A 22,367-nucleotide genomic window follows, 5' to 3' on the forward strand; every position below is an offset into this window, starting at 1 on the left:
TCCTTTTCATGTATGGTGCAGTGTCTATATCTGTCTTTCAAACAAGGATGTAAGGTTGTCAAGACAACATTTATACATTCTTATGACTTTACCTAGCAAAACTGTTATCACGTCTACACAGTTTATGTGACAGATTCATCACTATGACAGGTGCTTGTGGAAATCAATACCGCAGAGATTTCCTCTTTAAGACTTTTTTATTGTCAATTTTTTGGGCTCTGGGTGCCGCTACAGCCTATGGGCCACCTAATTATTTATGATGCTGTAAACTATTTGTGGCAGAGAGAGTGCCTTCTTATGCATTTATGCAGCACCTGGCACTACAGGGACCTGATCCTTATTAGGACCTGCAGAAACTCATACTATAAATATAAATAAAGCAAACAAAAAAATCCCACTCAAATACCTTTGATCCAGTTCTGCCTCCAAGTCACTTAAGGAGGAGTGCATGGGTGCAACTCGAGTAAGAAATGTGTCCATTTTATGGTTTCTTAAAGATTCTGTTGATACCATTTAAAGCATGACAAAAATGGGGCACTATAAAACTGCATAACCAGAAAGTAATGGCAATATAAAACAGACTGTCCTGTCACTTAGGATGTGTAAAGAGAGCATTTTCAAAAGTGGATTCCTAAAGGCTCGTAAGTTTTAATTTGGAAATGTAATCATGTTCCTATTTTCAAAAATGCTATGCAACCAGCAGCTCCCACTAGTGTAAAATCTTGCGTGTGTGTACAAATGGAAACAAATATGCAACAATTAAGTAAAAAAAAAATGTCCTGAGTCTCTTCAGCTAACACCATGATAATATATGACTAAATCATTCACACCTGTTAGTTATGAATATTAAGAGTTTCAAATGTCTTGTGTTGAAAGGGCACTCCATTAATATCTTTTCAAAATAGCTATAATTTCAAACCTACATTTTTATATTAACAACTTCTTTCAAAGATTTTAAAATGATGATCAAGTTATTTCCCTATATTAAGTGGGAAACCAGGGATTAATTTAATTACTTGTACAGGAATCTAACAGCATAATGCATTTCTTAGTCTCTGTAGATTGTTACTTAAGAGTCACTATTGGTACACCATTATGTTGGGAATTAAATTGGAGAGTGAGCAACATTTGTCTGACTAAGACATTCTTAACAGTTTATCTTGAATCCATGTGAAAAAGCACTGTTGCTACATGTGATAATTATTAATGCTTATAAATCAGATGACTGACGTCTGAACTATGAATTTATTGGAAGGACAGGGTGTTAATGCAATATTTACATATTACATGGGGGGGGCTGCAGGGACTGAGAGAGGCAGAGGCTATGGGTAGCAGGCTGTTGAGGGCAGAGCCTGCAAGAAACAGAGACTGCAGAGGGCAGGGGATGGGAATGAAAGGTACTGCGGGGAGGGGGGCAGGCTGCAAGGGTGGCAAGTAGTGGGGGGTAGGGGGAAAGGGGGCCAGCTGCACCCACTGCTACCAGCTCTCTGCAGTTGCTTTCCCCACTGTATCAGTGCAGGGGACAAAATTAAGATGACCCTCCGCTAATCAGATTCTAAACAAGGAAAATTATAACAAATTTATATATTTTCCATGTCTAGAATCTAATTATTAGGGGATTGTCTTAAATTCAAGGTAGTTTTGGATTCAGCTAAATATAGTATATCAATACTTTATACATTCTTCTTCTAATTGTCCTTGGAATCTTGATTGTTTTAAGATGATAAACATCCATTAAGACGCTCATGCAGTTTAACTTTTGTGTAGCTTATCAATGGATAACTTTGGACAGAGCTTTTCTACTATTGCTCTTAATTGTCAGAAGTGAACACAAAAACATTCCAAGTGGACAATGGGGAAGAAACTCATACACATTTAACTTACTCAGTTCTAGCCCCCTATAGTTTACAAAACTAATTGCTTAATGGTACATTAAAGTGCAATACATGTTATACTACTTCTGAGACGATACCATCTTATAAAAGGAACACTTCACAGATTGGAAATGGGGAAAGACTGCTTATTTTCAGGAGTAATCTTACCTTTGCTGTGGGAAGCATGTCAAGAGAGTCCAATATAAATAATACTAATGCTTGTATCAACATCATAAACTGATTAAATTGCCAAGTCAGGCTAAAGAGGAATGTTGATAAAAACACCACCAGAAGTGTCAGCCTCTGGAAAAAAGAAAACTTTTATTCGAATGATGTTACTTCCGATTTAAAGCTATAAAAAAAAAGTTTAGATTAAAAAAAAATGTATCTTTAAAGCATTCCATTGAAAAGTGTTAACAGAGGTCACTCTTACTACAATAGTTGATTGCTGGATGATACCCAGATTGACATAGAACATTTGTGACTATTCAAAATTAGACACTGCAGTTTTGCACTTGGAGGAAAAAAAAGTGTCATGGACATATTTTAATCCAAAAGCTCAGATATACCTTTTTAATTAGTAAAGTAAAATATAATCAGTGGGGAAGGCATTCTTTAATGCTTAAGTCTCCAAAAGGCTTTTTCTTAAATGATTCTGACAGCCACTAACATTACCTCAAAGACTTAAAACTATTTCCACTTCCTTTGTAACACTGTTTCTAACTATAAAATCTCCTGTTAGAACAATTTCATTTGTAACTCTTTTCAACACTACTATTATTAGTGAAGTCTTATTTCAGCTATTTCCAAATTAAGTCTAGGTTTTTCTAGGCAACAATTTCTTCTTCTATCTATATAGTTCCTTGTACATTTCTATTATTATAATGGTTTAATAAAAGTAGGTGCTTTTGTTCTGATTTATAGTTGGTTATCTGCATATGTTCTTTTCAACAACCTGCCTGTTATTTCTCATATTAGTGTTGCTATGTCAAAATGTTAGAAATACTTACTTCATGAAGAGGTTGTAAATGAGGTCTGAGGAGGTGTGTGATTGCTGCTATTTGAACTGCAAAGAATGGCAGTGCCCAATTCTCTCTTAACGGAATGGTGAATTCTACTCTTGTAGTATCTATTCTATACAAAACAAATGAAGAGCCACAAATACACAACCAAAACTATATCTCCTGCAAATAATGTTACAATTAAAATGGACAACTTTCAGGATATTGAGAAACATTATTTTCCATTACGTAGCTGACTAGCAAGTCCCTTAAAAGCTGTCAAAATAATGTTCCAGAATTCATTTCTTGGTTTTTTGTGACATCATTTCTCTCTTGTAACTAACTTTCTTTGTTGTCAGAGTGCTGCTACCATGGAGCCCAGTGTTCCCTTAGGCAACAGAGCAAGCAGGAGAAGGTTGGCAATTTTCAGATCAATGGCAAATGTTCTTCTGCAGTTTGGTTTGCATCAGGCACTTGTGGGAATAGGTAGCTGTCATTTCCTTTTCTATAATCTAACTGTAATTCAGTTGGTTTGTATTAATGGTGTAACTGAATGACACTGATCTGGACAGACTTCCGGCCATTCTTATAACATTTCAACATTTTAGGAACTACTAACGAAAGTCAGGAGTCCTCACTCAGCAGTTATTTCTGGATCTCTAAGCAAATGTAAAAAAATACATCCAACGTCCATTTTTCCTTATGTAGCCAAAATGTTTGCTTAAAATTATTTAATCTGCAAAGCACTAAGAAAACTAATCACACTACTACATACATATAAAGTATCATTCTGTAACTGGCATGCTTATTGCTAATTAATATATTAAACAATTGTGATAGGACTGACATTGTACTTAAGTTACAGAAAACAACCACAAGCTCTGGACACAGCCGCATTCACAATCTTAAAGTAGTACAGCAGCACATCAGATCCAAGGCCACATTTTTCCTGTCTCACACAACCCGTGGCATATCTGTGTTAAGGAAGTGGGTAGACTTAAGTGCTAGCAACCCCCATGTGCTACCACTTAAGTGTTTGTTAGGGGCCTGCAGGCAAAGCCCTACAAGGAGAGATTGAGGGCCCTGGATCTCTGCAGCCACCACAAGCGAAGGCTGAGAGGTAATTTTGTGGCTGCCTACAAATTCATCGGGGGTGGGGGGGTGGCAGCAAGGAATAGGAGATGCTCTGTTTACCAGGGCACCCCTTGTAGTAAGTAGGAACAACGGGCACAAATTGATGGAGAGCAGATTTAAGTTAGACATCAGGAAGAACTTCTTTATGGTAAGGGTTGCCAGAATCTGGAATGGGCTTTCAAGGGAGGTGGTGCTCTCCACTACCTTGGGGGTCTTTCAAAGGAGGCTAGACATGCACCTGGCTGGGGTCATCTAATCCCAGCGCTCTTTCCTGCCGAGGGTAGGGGGTCAGATTTGATGATCTACTGAGGTCCCTTCCAACCCAAACATCTATGAATCTGTGAAAACCATGGGCAGCTGAAACAGCCAACCCTGGGGCATCTATGTTAGAGCAGCCCTTAGATACTTTAACTTCATCCTGGCGGTTCTAGGCTGGTAAAGCTGACCAGCATTTCTTACTATCTAAATGGCTACCAGATACAGCCCAGGGAAACTAGATATGGCTGTATTTTTCAAGCCTGATCTCAACCAGGACACTGGATTCAACCCTCCTAAAATGTTTTACTCTAACTTTGCAGCTTCAGCCCATTCTAATTATATTTAACTATTTTAAAATGTTTTTTGGCTCATCTAAAGAAAATGCTCACTGCTATATGTTATCTCTTGCTTCAATTAGTCTAGAGAATGGTTTGATACATACTTTACTGTGACAATTAAACTTTAGGAAGAATAGATGTTAGTTATACTAACCTGTTGATAATATACCAGAAAGCTGCTAATAAGCCTGAAAGCCATGTTCCGCTGAGAAGCCAGCTGGTTATGTACAAAGCAATGACATAAAGAGCCTGAAGTCCAAACAAAGTATAGATATAAAAATAAACAGGCTCTAAGTATCGCTGTAAAACAGAGGAATATTGAAGTTGGTATAAAATAGTGAAAAATACTTTAAACTGACTTGAATTTAAAGAAATAGTCCTACACAAATTCAAACCATTAAAAGGCCAAAAAAACCCAACCCACCAAAAACATGATTTCCTTAAAATAAAATCTTTACAATTATTTTAATTGATAATTCATTAAAAATAGATTAAGTCCATAATAAAGCTGAACTGAAACACGAAGTTATCTAGTTAAAATCCCAATTTATACCCTCAGTCCCACTTCAGTATCTTGTCCATTCACAGGGTGCATCTACATGTGCAATTAATGCAAAGCAATAAACTCTGGAGCAATTTGAGCTGGAGTAAACTGTTCCCAGGCACAGCATCTACATGTGCTCCCAAGAGAGCAGTGTCTGAGAGAAGGTGGAACAGGCCTGGGCTGACAGGAGGCATGGGGAGGTCAGCTATGGACTCTGGGTGGCAGCATCAGATGGCAGAGGGGCTGGTTGGGGCACAAGGGTGAAAGTGTGGAGCTGTGTGGCTAGGTGGCAGGCAGGAGTCTGGACCCTGGCTGACTGGGATGACCAGGTGCAATTTATGTCTGTGGTCATCATCCACATATGTAATTAATCACAGTTATTTACTACTCTGTAAGACTGTACCATCCTCAACGGTACTGTCTTATGGCAGCGCTAATCCGTTTTATTGCAGCCTAAAGCTGCCACACGTGTAGATGGTGATGCTTTACTATGCAGCAAATCAGTCTACTCTGCAGTAAAGTGAACACGTAGATGCACCCACTGGGAGGGAATTCAACAGCAACAGGATGTCCACAAGGATTTTAGCAAGGGGACAGGAACCAGGAAGGTTATATTTGCTCATCTAGTGAACAGAGGCAGAGTGATAGAAGTTCCTCCTACAGTCCTGACATACTGGGAGAACTGGCAGCTCTAAGCCTTGTTACATTCCATTACACTGTTCTAATGCTGTATTTGACCAAGATGAACACAAAAGTGGAATTTTGCAGGACTATTTCTAAGGAGGATGGAGATAAACTATTCTCTGTGGCCACCTGGGACAGGGAAAAGAGCATTGGTCTTAAATTGCAGCAAGGGAAATTTAGGTTGGATATTAGGAAGAACTTTCTCACTACCAGAGTGGTTAAGTATTGGATGAGGCTTTCCAAAGTGGTTGTAGAATAACCATTCCTGGACATTTTTAAGAGCAGATTAGACAAAAACATGATTGAGATGGTTTAGTCAGGGATAATCCTGCCTTGGGTAGGGGAAAGGACCAGATGACCTCCTTCCAGGCCTACTTTTCTATGACTCCATAAAATCTTTTTATCAACCTGGCCAAACCAGTACTCATTCTTGAAACCCTGCACAAGCATACACAAAAAGAGTAAGAGTTCAAAGACTAAAAATGACCATAAAGATACTTGCTCCTCTTTCAGGAGCAAATCTAACATGGAATGAACAAGTAATTTAAGCCACATTTGTGCATATAAAATTTGATTTTTCAATAGGTTTTCATGTGTGTTTGCATCTGAAAACAAAATGTAGTTTTTAAATTTGTAAAAATATATTTGAGATGTATATTCCTTCTGAGAAATGAAGGCTGTAATTCACTAGGGAGCTTTTTCTGATGCCCCTAGGAATTTAAAGCCATAATTAAATGCTTACCTGAATAGGAAGAATCTTATAAAGAATGCTGAGAAACACCTCCTGGTAAACATTCATTCGTTCAAGTATGTTGATTGTCCTCAGAGATTCTGTTTTATTGTCATGTACTAGGTCATGTAATCCTAAACATTAAAAATAAATAAAAGTAAAGGAATGTTGTTTTTATTTATTCCACATCCATGGTATAGTGTGAACTTTTCAAGTGTATTTTAAGGTCTTCTTTGAAAGATTTATGAAGTTTTTTTTGTCAAAGATTTGAAACACACTATTTTATCTGGCTGAGTTACAAAGACCTAAAAAACTTCTTCGATTTTCCCAGTTGAAATGATTCTTGGATGACTGCTAATGCAAGTAAATACGAAACATTCAGTGCTATACTTACATTCCCAAAGTGTTAGAAATTGCAATGATAAATTATGTTTGCAGCAACAGACTTGGGGTATTAAATATGATGTGAGAAGCTGTGCACTTCTAAATCACTACTACAAAGTTTGATATCGATAGAGCCACTACCAACTATAACAGATACAAGGTTAACATAAGCATAATTACTTAGAGATCTCACCCCAAATTCTAGAAGATAATATATTACCACAAATAACCCAACTTGCACCATACTAGGTTATTATGTATTTTGTAACAATGCCTAGAACATTCAACCAGTCATGAGAGCCCCTGCTCTGCTAGGAGCTTTATGTGTACACAATATGTATAACAATGCTTCTGTACCTGTGAAGGTACTTCACAGGAGGCACTACACCCTTCTTCTGGCTAATCTATTCCTATACATTGTGTAAATGCATCAAATAGCCTCCAGCACTTTCTTAAGCACAAAATTAATTTTTCTTTAAGTTAATTTGAACACCTTAAAATACCTTGTCGGATGGATGGAGCCTGCAGCATCTGTTTATAGTAGGAGTAATACAGTCCACATTCTGTCCTGAATGAAATTTCTCGTTCTACTTCCTGCAAATAAAATTTAAAAACCAAGCTACTTAAAGTACAACAATAAACCATTGCTTCTACTTGCATCCTGGTATGGTGTAAAGTTGAGTAATTTCACTAAATCAGTTTGTTAAATATTTAGACCTGCAAACTTTGGACCTGATTCTGTAAATTTTCTCGTGTGGGTAGTCATTTCTCATATTTTTATTCTCCACCAAAGTCAGTAGGATTCTAGTGTGAAAAACAATTACTCAGATGAGAAAGACTTGTAAGAGGGACCCTGTAACGAGAAAATCAAATTAGAATACGAATGTTTGTATTACTTTCTTCAAACTTCAATTAAGCTTTTCTTTTGTCTCAACATTCCCTTTCATGTCAGGCGCTCAGAATTTCTGGCTAAACTGATATAATTCATCTGCACAGTGACTGTACATTGTCTAAGACTAAATGACTGGAGTTTACGGTGTCTGTGATTTAATCTGGATAAAGCCGAAGCTAAAATGACAAATTAAGTCAGGGGAACAAAAAAGGTGGCAGAGGTGATACTACCTCTACCAGAGGGAAGCAGCTTGCCTACCTTTGCAATTCCGACTGAAAACTTGGGATACTACTGGTTCTTCATTTATTATTGTTATAGTTCTGGGCAGTCAGGTAGCTGCAGTACTTAAAAGCTGGATTTTTTCAAAGTGCAAATGCTGGTTAGCAGGCTGCAACCTTTTCTTTTCCAGATGCAGGTGTCTCTGTAGTGATCCAAGTCTTTGCCACTTTGAGACTTGGTTAATCCAATATGCTCTACCTGAGGCTACATCTTAATACTGTTTAGAGACGTCAACTTGTGCAGAATGCATCTGCCCACTTGTTAAATGCTGTTTCTTACATGGAGCCAGCTGTTCAACACTTTACACTTCAGTTATAGGTTAAAACAACACTGGTTTCCTGTTTGTTTTCAGGTGTAAATGAAGACAATGATTTTAATCTATAAATCCTTAAATGGTGTTCTGAGTATATCAAGACTTGACTGTATTCTTACATGATGCTGCATTAGCTGAGATCTAGTGAGACATACATGCTTAAATATCTTACTCTGTGTAGAAAGATGCTTTTGGTAGGAGACTCCTATATTTCAGTTAATTTCCCCCACTTAGTTCATGAGTCTTGCAGGCTTATAGAGGCTTAACACTTGTTCAAAGCCTTGCATGACTATATTTTCACAAAATAAATTACTTAAAACAATACAGCATGAGGTGAAAACATTTAGCTTTTTATCTTAATTTATTTTACCAATAATGATGAATTTTAGTAAATTATACATATTTTTTTTAAAGTAGCACAGCAAAAGCCCTCATTTAAACACTAAATTAGAAGGCATTTATCTCTAGCTTTGAGAATCCAATAAGACTGCCGTATGTGAAGCAAGCAATTAAAACATGAAAAAACCCCAACTAGATTTCTAAAGATAATCCTATTAATTCACCTTTCTTTACAAAAGAGCATAGCTGAATAATGGAATGGCATTGTTTCCCCATCTTTTATGGCTGCCATTCTGGTTAGTACAATATTGCATACAATTTCAAGGCTTGCAACTCTTTTATATAGCAAAGCTGATTGTTTCACCTCTTTTCTTGGAATAGAATCAATGTTATTTCAGTGCCAATATAAAATAAAACAGAAAAAAGGCTTCCAACTTCAGTGTTGTGCTGCTTGTCAAAAGCACACATTTTACTGAAGTCAACTGAAGTTAACTAATCCAATACTAGGTCTGGTCTGAGATGAAGCAACAAATAAAAAGGCATCTAAAATCACCAGTCAGCCCACACTTAACTTCTCCAGCTGCTTTGCAGCTTACTTGAATATTACAACACCAGTAGAATTCACTGACATTAGTACTAATGCTAAAAGCCACAAACTAAGCAAAATTAAAATGAGTAGGCTTGAACTAGGTCATTGGATGGTACAGCTGTGATTTCTGGTTTCTATTCATCATTACTGAAAAGTTTTCTAAGAGCAAAAAAAGGCTGTTGCTTGTAAGTGCTAAAGAGAAGAAATCTTTAACATTTGGAATTTATTAAGGCGGGGGAGGGTAATCACAGAGGGGGATCTAATTAGCAAAAATGCATTCAAACATGATTAATTTGTAATCCTGGCACCAGCTGTATTCAACCAAATGCTATACTTTGAGACAAACACTAGTGAGTTTTACATCTGTTTCATGCTAAGATAACATCTGCTTTATTCATTCACAATACTTTTCCAGTTCTCCAGCAATCTATATTTTTCCTAGTGTGCCATGTAAATAAGAACATATAGAGTTACGGGTAAATATTTGAACGCATGCTTAACTATTACTGTATGTTCGATTTGCTGAAAGGCTTATCATAGAACCCAGCATGTCTCCTAGGAAAAAATGTGCGAGTAGCCTAAGACCTGTTGTCACAGAAATGTATGAAAGCAGAGTAAAGTGTAAAAGGACATTTTGGAGGATCTGCATGACAGTTTATGCAGTAATCTATCAAACACACTCCAACAATTGTAGTAAGCAGTGAAAACAACATACAAAGGACACAACATACTATGTCTACTCATAGTCAATATCCTGCTTTCCATACAAAATTTTAGAACCAATGGGCACATCCCCACAAGTGGGAATGTGTATTTCCCTGCGGACAAACAGCCCCAGTACAATACAGAATCATTAAAAATTAGGGTTGGAAAGGGACCTCCAGAGGTCACCTAGTCCAACCCCCTGCTCAAAGCATTAATTATATTATTCCAGCCAGGGTTTTGTTAAGCCAGACCTTAAAAACCTCCTAGGATGGAGAGTCCACCACCTCTCTCAGTAACCTGTTCCAGTGCTTCACCACCCTTCTAGTGAGAGAGTTTTTCCTAATATCCAACCTAAACTTCCCTTGCTGCAATGTGAGACCATTGATCCTTGTTTTGTTATGTCCCATCACTGAGAACAGTTTAGCTCCATCCTCTTTGGTATCACCCATTAGGTACTCAAAGGCTGCTATCAAATCCACCCTCAGTCTTCTCTTTTGCAGACTAAGCCCAGTTCCCTCAGCCTCTCTTCATAAGTCATATGCCCCAGGCCCCTAGTCATTTTCGTTTGCTCTCCGTTAGACTCTTTCCAACTTGTCCACACCTTTTCTATAGTGCAGGGTCGAAAACTGGACACAGTACTCCAGGTGTGGCCTCACCAGTGCAGAATAAAGGGGAAAAATTACTTCCCTCGATCTGCTGGCAACACTCCTACTAATGCAGCACAGTATGCCATTAGCCTTCTTGGCAACAAGGGCACACTGCTGACTCATATCCATCTTACTGTCCACTGTAACCTCCAGGTCCTTTTCTGCAGAGCTGCTGCTTAGCCAGTTGGTCCCAAGCCTGCAGTAGGGCATAGGATTTGTTCCATCCTAAGTGCAGAACTTTGCACTTCTCCTTGTTGAAGCTCATGAGAGTTCTTTTGGCCCAATCCTCTAATTTTGTCTGAATCCTAGCCCTAACCTCCAGAGCATCTACTACACCCCCCAGCTTGGTGCCATCTGCGAGCTTGCTGAGGGTGCAATCCATCCCATCTTCCAGATAGTAATGAAGATACTGAACAAAAACAGCCCTAGGACCAACCCTGGGGCACTGCACTTGATTTTGGCTGCCAGCCAAAATTTGTTACTACCCATTGAGCCCAACAATCCAGCCATCTTTCTATCTACCTTACAGTCCATTCATCTAACCCATGCTACCTCAGCTTGCTTGCAAGAATGCTATGGGAGATGGTATCAAAAGCCTTGCTAAAGTCAAGGTATATTACATCCACTGCTTTCCCTGAATACACAGAGCCAGTCATCTTATACGAAGCAATCAGATTGGTCAGGCATGCCTTCCCTTGGTGAATCCATGCTGACTGTTTCTGATCACCTTCTTCTTCTCCAAGTGCTTAGAAATGGATACTTTGAGGACCTGCTCCATGATTTTTCTGGGGACTAAGGTGAGGCTGACTGGTCTATAGTTCCCTGGATCTTCCTTTTTCCTTTTCTTAATTATGGGCACTATGTTTGCCCTTTCCCATCACCTAGGACCTCTCCTGGTTGCCATGAATTTTCAAAGATGATGGCCAGTGGCTCTGCAATCATATCAGCCAACTCCCTCAGAACCCTTGGATGTACTGCATCCAGCCCCATGGATTTGTACACGTCCATCCTTTCTAAACAGTTCCTAACCTGTTCTTTCACCACTGAAGGCTGCTCACCTTCTCTCCAAACTGTGCTGCCTGATGCAGTAGTCTGGGAGTTGACCTTGCCTGTGAAGACCAAGGTAAAAAAAAGGCATTGAGTACTTCAGACTTTTCCTCATCATGTCACTAGGTTGCCTCCCCCATTCAGTAAAGGACTCACACTTTCCCTGAACTTCCTCTTGGTGCTGACATACTTGGAGAAACCCTTCTTTGTTACCCTTCACATCCCTTGCTAGCTGCAACTCCAATTGTGCTTTGGCCTTCCTGATTTCATCCCTGCATGCCCAAGCAATACTATACTCCTCCCTAGTCATCTGTCCAAGCAATATGTGCCACTGCTACCTGTCCTCAGAGAATGCCTGTACACGGGCACTCTAGCATATGGTTTCCCCAGGTAGGGTAAGGGTGGCTATGGCCAGTACCTGGGCTGGCCCAGGCAGCCTCACCTGGAGTCCTGGGGGTCTCCATGGGCTGCGACTGGAGTGACTTGGTAGCAGGGAGCTTGGCTGGCAGCCAATGTGGCTCTGGCCGGCTAGGCTCTGGTTTTGGGTGGCACATGCTGCCACCCTGTGCACCACCCCACTTATAGGCGTGGGTTTTTTTGCACTGAGATTTCCCGTTGTCAACACCCCCCCCCCCGACTGCAAATTGGCAGCACAAAGAATGCCTACATGTGCAGTGCATGTGGTGCCACAGACACGTCTGCGGCATCGCATACTGCATGTGTGCACTCATCTGGATGCCCAATGACTCCAACTCCCTTAACCAAATCATCCAAAATATAGGAAAACAGCTTAAGTGTGCTCTGAGACTTTCTCCAAACAGCAAAAGTATATATTTAATTATACTGTCTGCCTTTATTTAGCCTAGTTTGATTCAACATGACCAAATATAGTTTGTGCATTATGAAAGATTTTTATATTTTCAACTTTTAAATTTAATTCAGATCAGTTAGATTAACAAATCTCCTCAACTTTACAAGTAAACACACAATATAGGCAGCTGCTATTATTGTTCCAGGTTGCAAATTGTGCCCTCAGCAAACATATTTGGTTAACATACAAGGTCTTTTGGCTGGTTAACCTCAGACCCATCTGTTAGAATAGTAGGGTTCCTGCTCAAATATTGATCCGAGTTTTGATACTGAGTCAAGGTGCCAAGCAATAGGTTTACATATATGGGTGGCTAAACACTGGAAGTGACACTTCAAGAGGACTGCAACAAAGAATTGATTCTACTTAAGGTTTCTTCCTCCTCATGGATTATAGCTGTTCATTTATTTGTGGTATTAAGGAAACTGGTTTTGTTCACCTCCATTTAGGATTCTGCATATGAAAGTGAAAGACACGAGCAGTTTATTAACCAGAACAAGGAAGGCCTTCAGGATTTAAATCCTACTTCTGGCTAAGATTTTAGGCCACATTTTAATTTTACTCTGATTCTGACTAGTAAAACTGTATTGAAATAAACAGAGTATCATTAATCTTAAAAGCTTGGATATACAGAGAAACCAATGATTATATACAGCTCTGAAGCTTATGTATGCAAATGAGAGTGTGTTGAATCCCTGTGTGGAGGTCCTTCAGAACTGCAGTGGCATTAGAGCACTGTTGCTTAAGGTGAGTGTAACTAAAATTAGTGCACAGGAGGAGGATGAAGCCCAATGTTTTATCTGTCATCTACCATCCCGCCAAGAAAACTGAACGTATACTCCTATGATCACTACTATATATATATGTATATATATATGCTAGATATATATACACATGATCCTCAGCTGTACTTGGCAAAGTGCCCTACATTCTGGTTTTTCACTCATGAACCATTGCAAGAGGTCATGGTCACAGAAATATTATTGTTTGTTACATATCTAACTTGTAGCATATATCTCAGTCCTTGGATATGTCTTCTTCTTAACTGTCTTCCCTTACTCCAATGACCATGGCAAAATCAGATAAATATAGGCTAGTGTATGTACTTAACTCATCTAAATGCGACAAGACTCACTTGTACCACAGCAGTTGCAACCACTAGTCTCCTAAAAGCAAGCAATCCTCAAAGTAGTACTTTACTGTCAGACAAACTCATTGTTGTGTGAAATCACTATTGCTAGATATTGGAAATTGGGTTTTATGACTAGCTTTCCACAGTACAACTGACACCTCATTTTTGTAAGAAGGCCATCACAAATGGTAGGTTCATAAATGTCAATTGCAGTGATTATCTTTATTTTGAGTTAGGATACATAGCTATAAAGGATAACTACTTTTCACTTTTAGTTTTGGGAACTGAATAAAATTGGTGGATCTTTTACACAATTCTATAACCAAGCAATTGAGAAGTATAGTAATACATGCTCTATATTGGAACACTGGATAAGAATTGGATTTTCATCTTATGAACTTAAGTAGTTTATACTTGAAACTCATGCTAGTTCAGTGGCCCAAAATGAACTTAAACTGGTCAAAGACCATCACTGGACAATTTCTCCTGTACGTGTATGAGAGATGAAAGCCTGACAACAGAGAAGGTAAAGTAACATAGCAACCTTCCCCAGTGCCCTGCAGAATCTCACTACAATTATGTAAGTCAGCGAAGCTCAACCTTTTTGGCTGGTGGGCTGGATGGGCAATGCCCAGGCCATCTGCAGGCTGAATCCAGCCACGGGTCCTGACAAGGGGCAGTTGCAGCAAAATCCCATCCAGCCGCACAGAGTGGGGCAGGGGGCATCTCAGCTCTAACCTGGCCGTACGGGTGGGAGGGGACCCAGCCCCATGGAGGAAAGGTGCATGGCCCAGCCCCACAGGGGAAAGGATCATGGACCACCCCCAACCCAGTGCCATAGGGGAGGAGGTGTGGCCCAGTCCCAATGTGGCCCTGAAGCGGGAAGAGGCGTGACCCAGCCCCACAGGGGCAAAGGGATTTGACTCAGCCCTGCAGGAGAAGGGAAGAGGCTAAGCCAGCCCCAACCTGGCGCCAGGGGGAAAGGCAACGTGGCCCAGCCCTGTTCAGCCCAGGGGGAGGAGTGTGGCCTGGCTTCAGCCAGCCACAGGGGTAAGATGAGGGGGCGTGACCTGGTGGACAGAGCTTGGGAATTTAACAGCAGGGGAGGGTGGCCATATTTACTGCCACCACTCCTCTGCTGTCAAATTTGTCAATCCATGGGAAGCTCTATGGGCCGGATACCTATGGTTCTGCAGGCCATATCTGGCCCACAGGCCAGAGGTTGAGCACCCCTAAGTTAAAGTTGTCCCTTGAAGCATCAACCTGAACTAGGGCTAAAGCTGCACAAGTATGGACAGGAGACACAAATGACTCACTAACAACATCACCTCTCCACTGTACCCAAGCAGAGCTCAGATCCAGCACACTGGAGAGGCAAGCCCTAAACCAGTAATTCTCAAATCAGGGTACCACAGATCTTGGGGTGCCCTGAGATCCTTTCAGTGGTGCCACAGGATGGCATGCAATGTCAGCCCTGTTAGATGTGAAAGCATGACAAAATTAACCAGAGAGATTTCAAATTGGAATTCAGTGAGAACATTCTGATCTGTTGTAGTCTGAATTCTCTGCAACAGAAGATTTGATCCATTATTTTCCTGCAGTTAAAAAATGAGGGGTGCCTCAAGCCTATCAAGCGGTGCCTCCCATCTAAAAAGGTTGAGAACCACTGCCCTATACAGATAACTGAAAAAAGATTTTTCTGATACATTTTAAATGCTAATAGGTTCCTTGTATACCAGAAAAAGAACAGAGTGCACACCTACAGTAAAATATAAATGTTCATAACAGACCCCACTAGATTAGGTTCATTAGTGACCTCATAACTGAATTGCTGAAATGTTAAGACAAATAAAAATCATGTTAACTGCATCCAAAAACTGCAACTGTACTTATTCAAATTTGTAACATAACTATAGTTTTCAATATTATTTTATATAAAGTGTTGCTTGATGATTTAGGGATTATCAAATGACTACTGAATTATTGGAACTGGGTCAGATTCTTACAAAACATGTGCAACCAAATTCAAGGTTATGGGTTACTAAACTCTCTCCATTAAGAAAATGGTTAAGGTTCATTGTTATAAAAATGTTTGTGCCTTTCAGCTTTTTTTCCTTTGTTCATGCTTTACTCCCTAAGTAACTCCTTAAAAATCTCTAGAATTGGAAAACTACATATCCCATTATTTGTCATTTAGCGAAGCTAAATGTAGTTCCTTTAATTGTTCCTTTTTATGGATTGAAAAGAGTAATTTATCAATTTAGATTATGTCTTGAATTCCCTCTAAAAGAGTGACATAGTTGCCCAGATTTGGACATAGTATTTTGTGCAATATCACAAATTATGAGGACACAGGTGTTCTCAGCTCTTTAAGTAAGTAAATGATAGTTTTAAATAGTCAATTTAAAATGCACTGATTTTGATTCTATCTTACACTGCAAACTCATATGCAGTTTGATCTGCACTGTGGTAAAAGTATCTGAGCATCAATGTCTCAAAAATTCTCCTTTTAAATGCTTATAGGTATTTCAAAAAAGTTCTTAAATAAATAATTTGTGGTTCTTTAAGATAGTCTTGACTCAGCTCTCTGAGATGATTTCAGAATAAGTTTCAGGATTACAATGGTGACACTAATGCAAACTGCAGTTATGAATCAGGCTCTTTTAGCATATCATTTGTTCTACTTCATTTGAAACTTTTAAACTTGTCAGCTTGCTGGCTTTTACTGGTATGTCTACCCTGTCAGCGTGGGGGGAGGGGGGGGGAGGGATTACTTTAAAGACAGAGAGAGGCAGTTAGCTGTGTTAGACTGAAGTCAGGTAGAAGGCAAGGTAGATTTGCACCTTATAGACTAACTCAGAGATGCACGGGGTTCATAAGCAGCATCTTACTTCATCTGCTGCTTATGAAAGTTTATGCATCTCTGATTAGTCTATAATGTGCAAATTTACCCTGCCTTCTTCTTTAAAGGGCACCTTACTTTACCTGTTCCCACTTGAATACACCCTGCTGCCTTTCAGATACAGAGGAGATAAAGGTCAAAAGTAGGGTGCACGATAAAAGATTTTTTGGGCCGATACTGATGGCCGATGATTGACCAGCCATACTGGTCAAAACCAATCCAATTGCCAATATGCAGCCTGGCAGCTTGGAAACCAGTGTTCAACTGATAAGTTTCCTGGGGGGAAAGGGCACGGGAGAGGGAAGGAGCATAGGGGGGAAAATTGAGGCCCCTGCAGTGAGGGAGGGTGTGGGGCTGGGACAGGGACAGGTGCTGCCCAGCCGGGGTGGGGTGGGGCACAGGATGGAGCTGATGGAACATCTGGTGGGGCACAGGAAATAGGGTGTGCACCCCTGGGGGAGGCATGTGCTCCCTGAATCTGTGTGCAGGCTGAGGGTGGGCTGCTGCTGTGCGTTCACACTCAAGGGCTATGCCAGGCTCTATCCTGGTGGATGTACTTGGGTTGGGTGGGGTGGGGAGGGCAGCAAGAGTGCTGAGAAAGGGGCTAGAGCCACTGCTGTAGCCCCCCTGTACATCCCCTCCCAGCACTGCTCCCACTTGCCCCGCCTGGCCACAGCTCAGCTGCCACGAAGAGCCTGGTGCAGCCCCCAAGAGCAAGTGCTCAACGGCAGCCTGTCCTCGCCTTGAGCTCATATCTGGGGGGCACATGTCTCCCGTACCTCCAAGGGTGAGTGCAGCAGCGGGAACTACCACCCTCACACCCCCTGGATGAGCTGCTGTCTCTGTCCTGAGCCCCACCCTGGCTGGGCAGTGCCTGCCTCTGCCCCAGCCCCACTCTCTCCCTCACCATAGGGCCTCAATCTGCCCTGCCCCATGCCCCTTCCTCCCCACAGACTTACCAGATGGATGCTGCTCTTCCAAGCTGCCTGGCTGCACTTCTGGCTATGTGCACGTTGCAGCTGCACACATGCACACAACATTTATCAGTGACATTACTGGCCACATCAGCCAAAAAAAGCAGATTGCTAATAATGTCAGTTTTCCTTTTATTGGTGCTGATATGATATGGACTGATGTATCAGTGCACCTCTTGTCTAAAGTGACTTCAGCAACTCATTTCCACATTCAGTGTATGTAAGCAGGGCATGCATGAGAGTGATCTTCCTTTGGTGAGCCAGGGATGTGGTATAAAGTGAAGTGTTTCACCTTGGGATGAGCAACCCCCAACACACGTATAGGCTCCAAACTGACTAGCACCATGAATGAAAGGGACCTGGGGATAATAATAGACCACAGTAGGAACATGAGCTGGCAGTGCAATGCTGTAGCCCATAGACGATGCATTGGGGGGAGGGAGGGGCACATGTCCCCCCTGAGATTGGCCCTTGTTGGCCAGGGAGAGGGGAGTACCGTCTGTGGCCAGTGCTTCCGAGACATGGTGGTGGCACTTACGGTTTTCCCGGCAGCACTTCTGGGGTTGGCGATTGGCCACTGGGGGAATCCCAGTTGGCGATCGGCTGCCAGTGCCTGCCCCCAGAGTCAGGAGGCACCAGTCGCCCATGCTGTAGCCAGTAAGGCAAACAATACTCTGGCATGCATCAACTGATGCATCTCCAGCAAAACCAAGGAGGTGATTCTTCCGCTCTATTCAGCACTGGTGAGACCGCAAGTAGAATACTGCATCCAGTTCTGGGAACCACACTTTAACAAGGACACGGACAAGCTTGAGAAAGTTCAAAGAAGAGCCGCCCGTATGAACCAAGTCTTACACGGCAAGCCATACAAGGAAAGGCTGAGGGATCTGGGACTCTTCAGCCTGAAGAAAAGAAAGCTAAGAGGGGACCTGGTAGCAGCTTACCACTACACTAGGGGAGTACATCAAGGGCTCAGTGAGCAACTGTTCACCAGGGCACCCGAGGGGAAAACCAGACGTAATGGCCACAAACTCCTGGAAGACTGACTCAGGCTCAACGTTAGGAAAAATTTCTTCACAGTCAGGGTGTCCAGATTGTGGAATAAGCTCCCTCCAGAGGTGGTGTAATCACCTACCCTGGAAATCTTCAAGAGGAGACTAGATAGTCACCTTGCTGGGGTCACCTGACCCCCAGTTATCTTTCCTGCTTGGTGCAGCGGCTGGACCCAATGATCTTCTACGGTCTTTTCAAGCCTTACAATCTATGAATAAATGTATCCTAAAAGGAAGTATGGCCCAGATTTCCTTTTTGAAAAATCAGATACCCTCCCAGATGATCCTCACCTGCTAGGGAAAAGAGGGCCCTGTTTGCTATTAAGCCCCGCTATGGAACAGTCGCAGCTATTTACTATCAGTAGGCTGACCATATGGAACTTGGTCTTACCAGTTGATGGGGGTGGGGCTGTGTACCAGGAAGGCAGCGGTGCATGCTGGGCAAAGCCCCTGTGTTTCTAGGACATCCATTTTAATTCAAGACCCAGCAGGACCAGCCTCCGAAATCTGAGACTGTCCCAGATAAACCAAGACACATGGTCACGCAGATTTTAAGCAAAACAACTTAGATTTGATGGGGAAGAGAAGAGGTGCTGCAGAAGGATGGTTGGCTTCTGCATCCCTAGAAAAAGGAAGTTTCCCAGGGGTGGGAGGTGCCTTGACAGTCTGTATAGTGAAAGAGACCAGGAAAGAATAGGAAGCTGACTCAGGAAGGATAAAAAGCCATCTTAGTTTGGTCCCTTTTGGACTATAATTTAAGCTTGTAATTGACTGTCCATGTAGGTGTGCAAAGAGTGACTACTGAAGGAAGGTAGTAAATGCCAATAAAAGAGCGAAGAAAGACAGATCCCAAAACAAGGAGATCCCAGATCTCTGCTACAAGGAGATTAAAAGGAGAAACTGCAACAAGGCAAATAGTACAGGGGAGAGGCGCAAAAGGTTGCATCAAGGCTAACCACATTATGTACCTCTTTATCCCACCTCCTACAGTTTTACATTTAGACTACATCAATATCTGTTCTATCAGTGAACAGTTTTCTTTCAAACTGATATTTAAAAGCATTAAAATACAATTTATTAGCTGTCTGTTTTATGTAAGTTTGCACCATCTGGCTAATTGTAACTCATCCAAGATGGAAGAAAAGAATAAAAAAAAGTATTTCAATCCAGAGAGGAACTAGATGCCTTTATATTATTCTTATATTGATGTTTAGCAATGCCAAACATGTACACAAATCATATATTGAGAATTTTACAGTCTATTCAGTTAGATCAGTTAGCAGAAAAAAAAGATGCAAGTTACACTGATCCAAAATATAAAATGTCTAACTGAATCCTAAATTAATCTTTGCTTTAAGGGAGATTTTTCTTTGTTTACAACAGTGATGTTGCAGGATTCTGTAGGTACTGGGGTTAATGAAACAGTGAATGTGTTTAAACATGGATCCCATTCCAGTATTCCATGTTTAATAAAATTAAGGCAAAATAACCCCTCTACTTCATTAACCAAGCCACACAATAATTGTGTATGTCAAAGATTAGATTATACTCTTTCTCCCTAAGGAATTAATGCTGAGATATGCAATAAAATAAAGCTTATTACTACACAACATTGAGGAAATTTTGTTAATAATACAGAAATATATGCATCACCCAAACTATAAAATACATGAGAAAATGCAGGTAGCTTCCATTTCATTTCAACATAAATTTTAAAGGTCTAAATTGGTAAAAACTAAATTAAATTTAGTTAAACACTAAAATTAACTGCCTTCATAAGTACATGGTATATGCTATCACTATACATCAGCAGATGCATGACAAATAGAACCAAGGAGGTGCTACTTCCCCTCTATGTGGCATTGGTCAGACAGCAGTTGGAGTACTGCATCCAGTTTTGGGGGTTGTTCTTCAAGAAGGATGTTGATAGACTCGAGAGGGTCCAGAGGAGGCCCACTCGTATGGTTGGGGTAAACTGACAGAGAGCAGATTTAGGCTAGATATCAGGAAAAACTTCTTCACAGTACAGGTGGCCAAACTTTGGAATGGGCTTCCAAGGGAGGTGGTGCTCTCCCCTACCTTGGGAGTCTTTAAGAGAAGGCTGGATAGGCATCTGGCAGGGGCCATCTGATCCCAGCACTCTTTCCTGCCTAGGCAGCAGGGCAGACTCAATGATCTGTTGAGGTCCCTTCCAACCCTAGCATCTATGAATCTAGAAAATACTGACATTTCATAAAACAATGAAAAAGCAAGGAAAAAATATGCAGAGTAAAGAACCTACTGAATATATGGATGCCCACATGCTTATCTGGTGCATAGATGGACATCAGGAAGAATTATTGGAGATAAAACAATTATCAAGAAGCATAACTTTAACAGGTTCATTTCTATTCTTCTCGTCACATAACATTCACAATAAATAAAACGTATTAGAACTTGTGCCTATAAGATTTGCATTTGTAGAACAGTGTTTCCTTGACTAGCTTAAGGAAAGTGTGTGCCAAGATACACTTTCTAAAAAATATTAAATTTGGGAGGGTCTGTGTTAACTTAAGCAAAAGGACAGTTAGTCCTCGACACAGGAAGCATGTATTATTTTGACAAAGTATTCTGTAGAACAGTATATGGCCTGCAGACCAGATCCAGCCCATGGAGCCCTAGGATCTGGCCTAAAGATCTCAGACAGGCCTAGTGTGCTGCATGTGGCATGAGCTGCATTAGGAGGCTGTGGGGTGCATGTTGCATGTGGCATCTGAGCTGGCCCCAGCCCTACATTGGCTCCAGGGCCAGACTGGGTCCACAGACTGTCCCTGAGTGGCAAAATCAGTATGTAGGGCTGGTGTGGTATGGGCACTGCATGCCGTGTGCGCCTCACACGTGCCATGTGCAGTGCAAGCCCTGGACTGGGGCTGGCATGCGCTGCATGTGGCGTGTGGGGCTGGACCTGGTGCACATGCTACACGCGGTACAGGGGCTGATACGTGGGTACACACTATATGCAGCGCCCTGCAAGACTGGCTCTACATGCTGGCTCTAGGGCCAGTCCATATTGGGCCCATGCACTGGAGCCAGTGCACAAGGTCAGTTTGGTAGAGACACCTTATGCAGGGTGTGCCCTGTGACAGCTTCACATGCAAGTCCTAAACTGGTGCCAGTGCACACTGCATGCAGGGCTGGTTCAGGGTGCACCCTGCGTGGGCTGCCTGAACCAGACTGGTCCAGTGCGGCTGGTTTATGGGTCTAATCTGGCCAGCAGACTTGCCCCACACCCTTCATTTGGCCCACACAGCCAGATTGGTGTGACACCCTGCTTACTGAATTATCATATTTAATAATGTGAAGCAAAGTTTTGAGAAGTAATCTCTTATTTTTCATGTGCAAATATATATTTGCACATGCAAAAATCATAACTGATTGTAACCAATTAGCTTTGTAAATGCACACCTGCAAGTATAAGTTTTGTACATGTTATTTTTCAGGCTCACTGAAAATTTGACCGCTGTCATCTGTTTTGGAAAAATATTTTATTAGAAATGATACAACATAAGCATTCACATAGGTACATGTAAATATTATGTATTATAAAATGTTGTTTTTAGGTCATGTATGTTTGCAAATGCATTAGAAAATACATGCAATTATAACAAAAAAATAAGTCTTGAATTAAATGCTCATTTTCTA

The 22,367-nt window shown here is 41.2% G+C and overlaps 1 protein-coding gene across 2 annotated transcripts in view; it reads right to left on the reverse strand.

Moving 5' to 3' along the window:
- The window catches only part of DPY19L3 (dpy-19 like 3 (C. elegans)), an 82,603-nt gene that overhangs the window by 48,093 nt on the left and 12,143 nt on the right, over window positions 1-22,367 (reverse strand). For both annotated transcript variants that reach the window (XM_019505620.1, XM_019505619.1), the window contains exons 4-8: window positions 7,451-7,541; window positions 6,576-6,697; window positions 4,760-4,905; window positions 2,885-3,008; window positions 2,043-2,177 (exon numbers count right to left, since the gene is read on the reverse strand). In XM_019505620.1, coding sequence (XP_019361165.1) covers window positions 2,043-2,177; window positions 2,885-3,008; window positions 4,760-4,905; window positions 6,576-6,697; window positions 7,451-7,541 — 618 coding nt within the window. The remainder of the gene's footprint in view (window positions 1-2,042; window positions 2,178-2,884; window positions 3,009-4,759; window positions 4,906-6,575; window positions 6,698-7,450; window positions 7,542-22,367) is intronic.

The sequence above is a fragment of the Gavialis gangeticus genome, unplaced genomic scaffold (genome assembly GCF_001723915.1).
Source record: "Gavialis gangeticus isolate Ggan-Ray unplaced genomic scaffold, GavGan_comp1, whole genome shotgun sequence".
In the NCBI taxonomy this organism is placed as follows: domain Eukaryota; kingdom Metazoa; phylum Chordata; order Crocodylia; family Gavialidae; genus Gavialis; species Gavialis gangeticus.